The sequence below is a fragment of the Elephantulus edwardii genome, unplaced genomic scaffold (genome assembly GCF_000299155.1).
Source record: "Elephantulus edwardii isolate Elephantulus edwardi_28Jun2011 unplaced genomic scaffold, EleEdw1.0 scaffold00013, whole genome shotgun sequence".
NCBI lineage: Eukaryota > Metazoa > Chordata > Mammalia > Macroscelidea > Macroscelididae > Elephantulus > Elephantulus edwardii.
In genome coordinates, this window is record NW_006399763.1 from 20,046,569 (window position 1) to 20,059,186 (window position 12,618).

Here is a 12,618-nt window from a genome sequence, read left to right on the forward strand (position 1 = left end):
TATGATATGCCTTGATGTTTTTCTTTTGGGGTCGAATCTATATGGTGTTCGCTGAGCTTCCTGAATATATGAAGAGTTTTTATTTTATTTAAAATGTTGTCAATAACCTTACATAGGTTTTAACAGGACAGTTACTGGAATTGTTACACATCTTAAGCAAACTATATACTTAGGATATAAAAAAGCAAAGGAAGGAGTGGTGAAATCTGTTAGGAATCCTGTTGCAGGTTCTTCAAGGTCAGACAAGATATTTTAGGGCCTACATAGAAAAAGTGGATAGTTTCAGTAGATAGTTGTAGGTAAGCTTAATAGGATTCTGGTGGATTATGTATGCAGTTAAAGGAAATAGAGGAATCAGGAGTGAAATGTAGGTGACTGATGACATATAATCATTTTTTCACGTTAATCATGTTTAATGGAATGGAGAAAATGTGAGCAGTATAACCAGGTTTTGGGGAGTAATTAAGAGTATATTTTTTTCCCATTGTCTGAGCAATAAGTATCCATATTATTTAGGTAATTTGACGTGCAAGATCTGGTGGGAAAAATAGAGATCTGAGATTGAGGTAAATATTTTAGAGTCATTGTTTAGAAGTAAATGAATTAATAAGATTATACTTGTAGGAAGAGATGAAGAAGGGACCCAGGATTGAATCCTGAGGAGAGCCCATGAGGTGTAGTGGAGGAGGGAGAAGAGAAATGAGAAAAGCAAATGAGGAAGTAAGAGGACAGAATATGCATGGTGTCTCTGAATTCAGGTGTCAACAGTGCTACTACAAGGGCAAGTTATTTGAAACCAGACAGTGTTTGTTAGACTGGGCGACTTGAGTTTCATTGGCAACCTTAGCAAGGGCACTTTTTGTGGAGTGATGAGGGCAACAATCAGATTGAAATCAGTTGAAAAAGAGGCAGTTGCTACTAGTATGGTATGCATATTTTTTTAAATTACTGTGCACTGATCAATTATTTAACTGTGATTAACATTGTCTTATTTTGGTTGTAGGGCAGATATCAGTTCTTCATCATAAAGCAGACAATATCAGGCAACAGTGTGTACTGTTTCTTCATTATATTAAAGTTTTCATCTTCAGGTAGGATGTCAGCTGAATATTTTGGTTATTGCATTACTTTATAACTGTATTTTCACCCTGATTGTGGTTTGGTTTTTTTTTTAGGTACCTGAAAGTACAAAATACTGAGAGTCATGCTCCTGTCCATCCCTATGAGACTCTGGAAGCTCAGCTTCCCTCATTGCTGGTTGATGAGCTTCATGGATTGCTTTTGTATATTGGACATCTGTCTGAACTTCCTAATATTAACATAGGAGCATTTGTAAATCAAAACCAGATTAAGGTTTGACTTGTTTTCTTTACTTTGAAAATTATTGACATTCCCCTTCCTATATGGAGTATTTATTGGAAAATGAGAGAAATTAGCCAAGAATGTAACTGTAGAAGCAGACCACTAGAGTTAAATTCTAGTTTCCTCTTTTATAAATTATCTGTCTTTGTGCAGGTAGCATTTCTATACTTCATTCTTCCTATCTGTATCCTTCCTGTAACTCCACTGGACTGTTGGGAGAATTTAAATAAATTTAAATAAATAAATTTAAATAAATTTAGCTCTTCTTTATGCAAGATCATGATAATATAATTGTTTTAAATTTTCAAAGCCGATACACGAACCTTTCTTTCCTAAAATCTTTATTAGCTTCTTCGTTGGTAAAAGTTAAACAAGCTGTAGTTTATATTAAAGAAAAATTCAAAAAGTTCATCTAGGAGAAAGTATACCTTTAAAACCACAGTAGGTATCTTCTGACTTTTGACACATTATTTGAATATATTTAGAATTTTTTTGGCTATTTTTTTTTTTCATATCCATAATCATCATTCCCTGAAAGTTTGGTTTTTAAAAAAGTGTTAAGATGGCATACTCTATAGCTATAGTTAACAAATTCTTCATATGAAAATATAAACACATAAAAAAGAAAAAAAACTATTCACTGTGGTAGTCCCTTCACTTTTAATTTCTTCCATTATGTTTGACTTCATCAATTTGAATAATGTTCAGATTTTAGGGCCCTGTCTTTGCCAACATTTAAGATACAATTAGATGTTTATCTCTGTGAAATTTAACAAGAAATAAAACATGTGATTCTGTGTCTCAGAAATGAATATGTAAAGTAATAAAATTGTAGTAAATTTCCAATTGAATTCACAGACAAGTTGTGTCTAATCTTTAGAAAACTAGTGCATAATTGTTTTTAATTATGTCACAATAGAAATTCATGTGTAGACTGTAGAAGTATAGTTTTCCTTTTCCATTCTGGCCTTCATAATTTAGTTTGATCTTTGTTCTAGCTATTCATCTGTATCTTGAATACTTAAGAAAATAAAAATAACAATGACAGAAATAAAGAAGGTATGCAAGAGTCCTCTCAATGGGCTTTGCTGGGTATAGGCCTTTTAATTAATCAGACTTGAGAAGATAGCTTGCTTGAAATAGGAATCTTTTATTTTTAAAGCAGAAAAATGTATCGTCTTCAGTAAGTAAATAAAAACTACACACTAAAGCACTGGCTTTTTTCAGAAATACACAGAAACATCGTTCAAAATATGAAGCACCACAAAATCAGAAGCACCTTCCTATACTTTATAATATTTATTGTATTTTAACAGTATTACTTATGAAAGGTCTTGTTATAATTGATAGTTTCAGTCAAGCAACTGTCATACTAATTATTTTCAATTTTCAAAATTAGAAATATTATTTAGGATATTATATAAATATTTTCTTCTATTATACATTTCTTTTTCACTATTTAAATGAAATTGCTAAGTAGATGAGGTAAATTTTTCTTTTTTTTTTTTTTGAGGGAAATTTTTCATGGTTATATTTGCCATTTTTTCCTTTGTATACTCTGAGCTTTTGTTTAATATGTTTGTATCTGTTTAGCATATCTTTGAGCTGAGAAATCTAACCTTTTTTTCTAATGAATAGCTTAAGTTATTCATCCCGTCTTTTATTGAGTGACCCATTCTTTCCGTAATAATTTGAGATACTATTTTTATCTAGTTCTCTTTGCTGTCTTCTTTATTATTTATTCTCAATGCCAATACATTTTACTGTGTGGCGCTTTTTTGTTGTTTGTGTGTTTGATAAGGGAAGTTCCTTATCCATTGTTATTTTTGTTCTTTAAACTATGTTTTGCTCTTGCATTTATTTTTGCAATGTTGCTGACTGTTGAGTAGAGGAGATTTTAATAATTCAGTACATGTACAGAAGTTAAAAGCATTAGCTTTGAGTCAGAGACTTGGGTTAATTGAGGAGTAAAAATCTTTAGCTTTCTTCCCCCCCTCCTTTCTTGTTGTGTACCATCGAATCAGATCTGACTGGCACAGGAAGAGATTGTCCCTCCTACTCCAGTGGAGCATCTGGTGGATTCAAACCAGGTGTCTTTGGTATTGCAGTGCAGATTCTTGCCACTAGGCCACCAGAGCTCCTTTTTAGCTTTCCTAACTTCAGTTTCTTGGGGAATAATAGTAGTACCTAGTTTGTGATTGTAATGACACTCTAGTGGCCTAGTGGGTAGGAATTGGTACTGATAACCCAAAAGTGGTACCTCTCTGGTGGTTTCAAACCATCAGCTTCTTGGAGGGAGAAAGAGACAGTCTTTGTCATGTAATTTCCAGCTTCAGAAAACCAACTGGAAGGTCAGCTGTGAACCTGTTTCAAATCGATAGCCCCTATTTTGAGATATGCATATTCTGTATATGGTAATTTATAATTGCTTTGTGGTATTTCTGGGAATTTATTAATATCCTGGCTAAGTGTTAAATGAAAATGAGTATTTTTAAAAATTTATCTACTGCCATGCAGGTTTAGTAGAATAAGGGACTGGTTGGAAGGAATTGTTACTATAGAATTCTGTCCAGCTGCTTCAACCAAACTGTGCCTGTCTTAAAGTAACAGGTGAAAATATATCTTACTTTCAAAGATCTCCAGTAGAAAGAAAAATCCTCTAATGAGCAAGGCAAAGGTTTCTCATGAACTTTTAAGTAGACTATCAACTACTCATATGCAAGTTCAAATTAAAGCTAAAGAAGGTCAAATCAAATCCACAGGAACCAAAATTTGACCTTGAGTCTGTCTCACCTGAGTTTAAAAACCAGCTCAGTAACAGGTTTGAGGCCTTGAACACTAATGAACGAAGACCAGATGAACTGTGGGAGGAGATCAAGAATATCATCCATGAAGAAGGCAAAAGCAGAAAGGGAAGAAAAGACCAAAATGGATATCAAAAGAAATTCTGAATATTGCACTAGGGCTCCGAGAAGTCAAAGCAAAGGGAAGAAATCAAAAGTTAAGGGGCTGAATAGAAGATTTCAGATTTCAGCATGGGAAGACAAAGCAAAGTATTATAATGAAATGTGCAAAGAACTGGAGTCCAAAAATCAAAAGGGCCGAATTTGCTTGGCATTTCTTAAGCTGAAGGAACTGAAGAACAGATTCAAGCTGCAAGGATGCTATGAGTAGAATATTGGATGATCTAGGAAGTATTGAAGATGAAAAGGAATATATAGAGTCACTGTACCAAAAAGAATTGGCTGACACAGAAGAATTTCAAGAAACAGTATATGATCTAGAGGCAATAGTGATAGAGGAAGTGCAGGCTGCTCTGATGGACTTGGGGGGGAAAAAGCCCCAGGAATTGATGTAATACCAGTGTACATATTTCATCAAACAGATACTGCCCTGGACTTGCTCATCAGGTTGTGCCAAGAAACCTAGAAGACAACTACCTGACCAACTGACTGGAAGAGATCTATATTTATTTCCATTCCAAAAAAGTTGACCCCACAGAGTGTGATAATTACCGAACAATATCACTACTACCAGAAGCAAACAAACTCCTGCTAAAGATTATACAGAAACAACAGAAACAGTACATTGACAGAGACCTACCAGAAATACAAGCTGAATTTGGAAGAGGCTGTGTTACTAGAGACATAATCACCAATGTCAGATGGATCTTGGCAGAAAGCATAGAGAGTACCAGAGGAATATCTGTCTGTGTCTCTTTGACTGTTCAGAGACATTTGACAGTGTTGATCATAACAAATTATGGTTAACCTTGAGGAGAATGGGAATCCCAGAGTACTTGATTGTGCTTTTGTGAAACCTGTACTTAGACCAGGAAGCAGTCCCCAGAACAGAGCAGGGAAACGCTGCATAGTTCAAAAATCAAGAAAGGACCGCATCAGTGATGCATCCTGTCCCTGAACCTTTTCAATCTGTATGCAAAACAGATCATTTGGAAGCAGGGCTTTATGAGGAGGACTGTGGCATCAGGATTGGAGAAAGACTCTTCAACAGCATATGTTATGCAGATGATATAACCTTGCTTGCTGAAACTGAGGAGTAAAGTGTTTGCTGCAGAAGGTCAAGGACTGTATCAATATGAATTGAAATTCAACATCAAGAAGACAAAAAATCTCACTACTGCCAATTGGCAGCACCATGATGGATGGAAAAGAGGTTGAGGTTGTTAACAGTTACAATTTGCTCAGCTCCACAACCAACACTCTTGCCACAGCAGTCAGGAAATCAAAAGACACATTGCATTAGGTAAATTTGCTTTTAGAGACCTATCCAGAGTACTGAGAAGCAACAAATGTCAATCTAGAGGCTAAGGTATACCTGATCTAGGCCATGATCTTTGTAATTATTTGCTATGCATCAGAGAGCTGGATAATGACTAAGGATGACAGAAGAATAATTGATGCCTTTGAGTTGTGGTGTTGGAGAAGAGTCTTGAACATAGGATAGGCCACCAAGAAAACAAATAGGCCTGTCTTGGAGAGGGTGAAAGCAAGTTTCTCCTTGGAGGTGAGGATTTTGAAGCTCTGTTTCACATACTTTGAACATGTGACCAAAAGGGACCGATCCTTGGAGAAGGTCATGTCCAGAAGGGAGGATGGACAACACAGGAGAGGAAGACCCCGGATTAGATCAATTGATACAGAAATCAGGGCAATGAAAGTAGGTGGGTCAGAGTCAGACTGACTCAGGACAGGGCAGGCTTCATAGCTATTGTAAATAGTCGCTGTGAGTTGCAGGTGATTCGATGTCACATAACAACAAGAAGTAAGTTAATTGGCTCTTTATCTTTTTACTGATATAAGAATGTTGTGACATACTATGCAAACCCTAGTAAAATATTATGAATTCTCAATCTTATTTGATAATGTCATTCACAGCTCTTTCCACCATCATGGCATTTATTACATCTCCACTTAGATGTCCATTGGCTGGTGCTAGAAATTCTTCATATTTTGGGAGAAAAATTAAGTAAGTTTGAATGCTTTTTTTAAAAAACAAATTATTTCATTATGATTTGAGTGAAGATTCAAAACCAAAATTAGTTTCATTCAATTATTTATACATATTTTGTTCTGTAACATGATTTTCAGTATTCACAATGTAATTGCCAATTCCCCACTACCTCCCTTTAAATCTGATTTCCAGTAATCCTTCTATAATTCTGTAACTTCTTTTTCTTTAGTGATATTGTGCTGATCATTCATTGTTGGATATTACCTTTTTTTTTATACACTTTAATGTGTACCTATTGTCTATTTATTAATTATTCTTCTTTCCTCCCTTCCCATTTCTGGAAACATTTCTGGAATCATTTTCTCTGTGTGCAAGCCTAAATAATACGTTTCCTTTTGTGAATGACTTATTTATTTTCTTTTATAAGCAAAGTTTTTACTTCATTGTTTTCTAAAATTATGCATGCCTTCTGACTGTTAGAAAACAAACAAGCAAACAAACAAACAAACTCATGTATTAACCACAGTAAAAAGTGAAAATTTTAATTTCTTTTCCCAGAAATAAATACTGGGAACAGCTTGATCTATTAATCTTTCTAGTCATATTTTTTTGTATGTTTGGTCTGATCATCTTTCAAGTCATTTTTTGTATATTCGTGTATATAGATTATAGAGCTCTGGTGTCTTATATGGAAATATATGAAGTTGAATTTTTTTATTTTACTCTAATTGTATTTTGCTCTTCTATGTGGCTGTTCACACATAGTTCAACTAAATTAGTTTTAAGACTTAGCGTTCTGAATCTATCACAATCTGTTCTAGCTTGTCAACTTTTTAAGCAGCCCTAGTAGAGGTTAATTGTTCAGCTGCTAACTAAAAGGTCAGAGGTTCAAATGCGCTAGCCGTTTCATGGGAGAAAGAAGTGGTAGTCTGCTTCTCTAAAGTTTGTAGCCTTACAAATCCTTGGGGAAGTTCTGGTTGTTTCTGTAGGGTCATGATGACTCAGAGTTGACTTATTAGCAATGAGTGTGATGGTTTAGATTAATATATATGCCATGGAGTGAACTTTTATGTATGTGCGTGTGTGTGTGTGTGTGTGTGTGTGTGTGTGTGTGTGTGTGTGTATTCTCAAATACAGGTAGAAAATGTTCTAGAAAATGGGCTCTTAAATATAGCAGGAGAGGGTAGAGTTTTTAATGTTGTGTATACTGCTTTTGTTATCTGTTAACCAAAAGCCAAACCCACTGCCATGTAGTTGAGTCAGATTGACAGTGACTGTCTGTTCTGTTTCCAAGACTACATCTTTACAGGAAGAAACTGCCCATCTTTTTTCCTGTGGAGAAGCTGGTGGGTGCGAACAACCAGGTCTTTGATTAGCACACTATGCCATCACAGTTGACTCTTGAGAATTGTGAGGGTTTTGACAACTGTCTTACGTAGTAAAAACTTCATTCCCCAGAACATAACTGCTAATAGCCTGCTGACACTAGAAGCCTTACATATTTTATATATTATGTATGTTATAAATTGCATCATAATTAAAGCTGTGTTTCAGTATAACATGATAAGGTATTTCACCAAAAAAAAATGCAAAGTTTTCAAGCTGGCTTGCATAGCTGCAGTGATGGCTTCACAAATTTTCTTTCTTCCCCCTCCTTATAATGGTTCTTATTTGGATTCATTTATCTTGAAATGTCGGGTAACTGCAGTTGCAGACCTCAATCTATGGTACTTTTCAAGTAATTCAGCTTTTTCTTGTAATGTCATGACTTTTCTCTGCTTCTTGAAAGCACTTCTAATATCACTCATGGCACTTCTTGGTTTATGGTATTGCACTAAACATGATGAAATATACCCGAAAACCATGAGAGATAATTTTTTTTACTATGATAGGTAGTTTACTAGCAAGAGAAAATGCTCCTGAAGAGATTATAAATGAGGTTTTGTGATTTTGTTTTTTAATCCTCTTATAAGGGGACCCAAGCTGTTCAAACTCATTTTGTTCAAGAGTCAGCTGCGTATACCCTGTGAATGTATGTGCCTTTCCATCTCACTCTTGCCAATAATACATAGTATCAATTATTTTCATTTTTGCTTGCCAGTAGTGGAGAATGATACTGAATCTCTTTTGTACATTGCAAGTTAAGTTGAACATCTTTATATAACATTATTGTCCATGTGTATTTATTTTATTATTTCTTTATATCTTCTGTAAATTTTTAAGTTATGTTGTTTTCTTTGTTAATTACAAGGAACTCTATGTATATTACTCATTTCTTTCGAGTTAGAGCTGTCTCATAGCTGGCCAGAGAGTGGGTTTTCAGGAGTTATTAACCACATAAGAAGAGATTGACCATCTTTCTGCATATTCTTAGTTAACTTAATTTTAAAAACTTCAAGGATTAAAGAATTTTTTAATAATTTAAAAAAGTTAAATAATTTTTAATAATTAAAAAAACCTTAATTTTTGCTGGTGGATTTGAACGAGCTGCCTTTAGGCTAGCAGCACAACTCTGCACAGACTGTGCCACCAGAGATCCTTGGTTGTTGTGGATAGTTCTTTCTTTGAGAGCTCTGGTGGCATCGTCTGTAGGGAGTTGTGTTGCTAACGCAAAGGTGGTGCCTCTCTTGTGTTTTGGATCCACCGATTGATTGCTCCATAGGAGAAAGTTGGGCATTCTTCCCCCATATGGTTTACAGCCCCTGAAATGCACTAGAGGGTAAGCATGATTGATTTTGACTCAACGGCGATGAGATGAATACTCGAAACATTTTATGTTTGCTGTTTGATATGTTAAAGCACCTTTAGCATTCTGAAAGGATTATAAAGAATTTTATTACTTAGACTGTGATGATATTTATTACTTGTTTTTAACTGAATTTATACATACTATGTATGCATATAAGTATGCATTCACTTACATATAGATAAACATGAGAATATACATATCTGATTTCCTCCCTTAACCTACTGGAAGATCAGCTATGACTCAATTCTGATGGCAGTAATACTGAGGATTTAATTTTAAGTAATTTATTTGGTGTTTGGTTTTTTTTATAATTAAGATGTCATTTTTTTAAATTAATTTTAATGAAAGTTAAGAGAGACTTTGGATTTCTATTCGTTCATTGTTGCACTTTTCTCCCTGCCCACCCCCCACCCCCCACAGTTCGCTATTCTCTTTGAAAAGTAAAAGAAAAATTATTTCATTGTTATACAATCCTCCCCCCCATCCCAAGTCTAATCCACTATACAGTCTTTATTCTGGACTCCTGTCATGACAATAATACCTAATCATATATCCGTTTTGAACACTTCTCTCCCTCATCTGTTTCAATACAGTATACATTATGTATCTGCCCCTTTTTTAAGTTCCCCCAACCCCAATGTCAGTCCCATTTTACAACAGTGACACTATGCCGTATTTGTCCTTTTGTGACTGAGACATTTCACTCAGCACAGCATCCTCCAGGGTCATCCATTTTGAATATTGCATGAGTTCCTTGGTTTTCAATGCAGCATAGTATTCCATTGTATGCATATACCACAGCTTCTCTATCCATTCATGGGTGGTTTCCAAATCTTTGTTATTGTGAACAGTGTAGCAATAAGCATGGGTGAGCATATATCGGCTAATATTAAGTAATTTGTATAGATATTCTTAAAAATAGCCACATTAAGAAAAGTCTACTAAAAGATATTTCAAAGAATCGAGAAGTTTGCAAAGGTATATTTATCAAGAGCATGTGAAAAAGAAATTGTCTTTCTTCAGATTTCACTTTTATTTATAAGTAATTATGTATATTGAAGTTTTCTTTAATTAAGTTAATTAAGAATATGCAGTTCGTTTTCTCTTTCTGAATTAATTTGATCTTTATTACATTTTCAGAGTATGTGGTATATGGTCATCAGTTTATGACTCTGGCAGGTGACAATTTAACCAATGTCAGCCTATTTGAAGAACATTGTGAAAGTCTCCTTTGTGATTTAATAAGTCTATCACTCAACAGGTATGACAAGGTAATATTTTAAGATTTCATGTGTGTTTTTGAAATATGTTAGTAGTCAGTCTTTAATTCATATGATTTATCTGTACAACTGGCTTCTTACTCTTTCTAATTTTTATATTTATCTGCTATTATTTCTGAGCTGAATGAGAAAAGAATTTTGTTTTAAAATGAGCCAGAATTACTATCTTAGAGCTGTTTAAATTTTTTTATAAAGCCTTTGTCAAGTTGTCAGAAAAATAAATGTTTTGTGGTTTTTGTTGAAGTTTCATCTCCTCTTAATGCAAGTGTCTAGGTCTCTGATGACGTATTTTTTTACTCTTACATAATAAATTTGTATTTAACTAATGCCAGTTGAGAAATATTGAGAGCAAATTTTGTTTGCTTATGTTCATACAGTAATTTGAATCATGAAGGAAAATAGCTATTTTCACTAAAATGCACTTATATGTTGTTTGATATAGTTAAGTTAATGTTTTAAAAGTACCACAGTATCATGGCTTTGAACCAGTTTGAACTAGTTGAGTCATGGCCAGCAAATGAATAAAATTTGATTAAGTAAAGCAAAACCTGGAATGGGAAAAAGTTTTTGTAGAGGTGCTGAGATGAGAGACTCAGCAGAGGTATAGAGAGCCGACTTAGGAGTGTGAGGCAAGAGATTGGACTATTTCCAGATGTGAAGAGAGTGACATATTTTAATGATGATATGTTTGCCATATTTAAGCAGGGCACCATTATTTCTGATATTTTGGTATAATACTGGTAAATAATTTAGAAATTGTTTAACCCTTTTAATCTTATAATATTTATATATATTCTGTCTTATGCCTTTTTCTGCTTTCATAGTAAAATTATTTCATAATCTTTCCATCACATATCTTTTTATTGTGTTAGATGCCAGCAAACCATACTCTTCAAACCAAATCCAGATTATTACCCATTTTCATTGTAACAGTAGTACTGCCCGTAAGTTTACGTGTTTCTGTAAATTACTGCTGTTAGTGATATCAGCTTAGAAGTTATGGTAGAATGTTAGAAGTTATGATAGAATGTTAGACCCACAAAGTATCTAGCCCTTTACAGGAGTTTACTAAGCAGTGGATAAGATGATTAACGCAGAAATGTTTCTGAACTTGAAAGTAAAACTTAGTCTGTGCTTTAAAATATAAAGTAGAAATTTATCTTTAAAGATTATAAAGTAATAACTTTTTTAAAAACATAAAACAGCTTTGTGTAATTTAGCATAAATTTTGTCAACCATATAATTCTTTAAAAACATTTTGAAAGAGATGTGTTTGCTGTCTCTTGTGAATAACTCACTTTAATTCTTTACCACAGGTTAGACCTTCAGAGGCATTAATAAATCACCATTGCCCATGTTCATGCATTAAAGAATTATGGGTTCTACTCATTCATCTTCTGGACCACAAAAATAAATGTTCTCTCACAGAAGTAAGTTGCAAAATCACATGTTGCTTACTATACTGAGGCAGCTACAACCACCCAAAGATAGAGCCTGATGGTACCAAAAGGTTGGCTCTTGGAGTCCACCCAGAGATATTTGAGAGAAAGACTCACAATCTTGTTTTAAAAAAAAAAAAGAAAAACCCTACAGAGAACACTTCTTTGGCATGCTTGGGGTCACGATGAGGTAAAATCAGCTCAAGAGCAATTTAAAACAATATTTTAATCTTAAAATGTGTAATGCATCACATTCAAGTGAAGTACAAAATTTGACCATTATTTTCGCAAGTTCTTGTATGTTCTATTGAGAGTCTTAAACGAAAATGTTTCCTGGCTAATTCAGTCTGGAACTCTGGTGGCATAGTTCATAAGGAGTTACTTTGCTAACCTAACGGCTGTAAACCTCTCTGGTACTTGGACTTCATAGCGGCTCAACAGAAGAAAGCTGGGCAGTCTCTGATATGATGTGTAGTGTTGGAAACCCAAGGGAAAGGGCAGTTATGAGCCAGTTCCTACTCGATGGCAGTGAGATGAATAATTCAACAAGGAGTCTGGGTGCAGTTAAAGAGCTCAGCTGGTAACCACAAAGTCAGCACTTTGAATCTACAAAAGATTTATAGTCTCAGAAGCCTCGGGAGGCAGTTCTGTTTTGGTTTAAGTTTTCTATGAGTCTCTGTTAACTGGATAATTTTATGTTTGGCTTTAATTTTTTTCATCTATTCAGGAAGCATTTTAGAGGATATAGAATTGAAAAACTTAGGTCTATCACTCAATTTCACATTTCTTGGGTTTTTTTGCTTATTTTTTATTT

The 12,618-nt window shown here is 34.3% G+C and overlaps 1 protein-coding gene across 1 annotated transcript in view; it reads left to right on the forward strand.

Annotated features, from left to right (window-relative positions):
- Nucleotides 1–12,618, forward strand: part of MMS22L (MMS22-like, DNA repair protein) — a 171,441-nt gene that overhangs the window by 22,760 nt on the left and 136,063 nt on the right. The window contains exons 4-8 of the mRNA XM_006881199.1: nt 1,004–1,091; nt 1,176–1,353; nt 6,261–6,351; nt 10,226–10,356; nt 11,682–11,795. Of these exons, the coding sequence (XP_006881261.1) occupies nt 1,004–1,091; nt 1,176–1,353; nt 6,261–6,351; nt 10,226–10,356; nt 11,682–11,795 (602 nt within the window). The remainder of the gene's footprint in view (nt 1–1,003; nt 1,092–1,175; nt 1,354–6,260; nt 6,352–10,225; nt 10,357–11,681; nt 11,796–12,618) is intronic.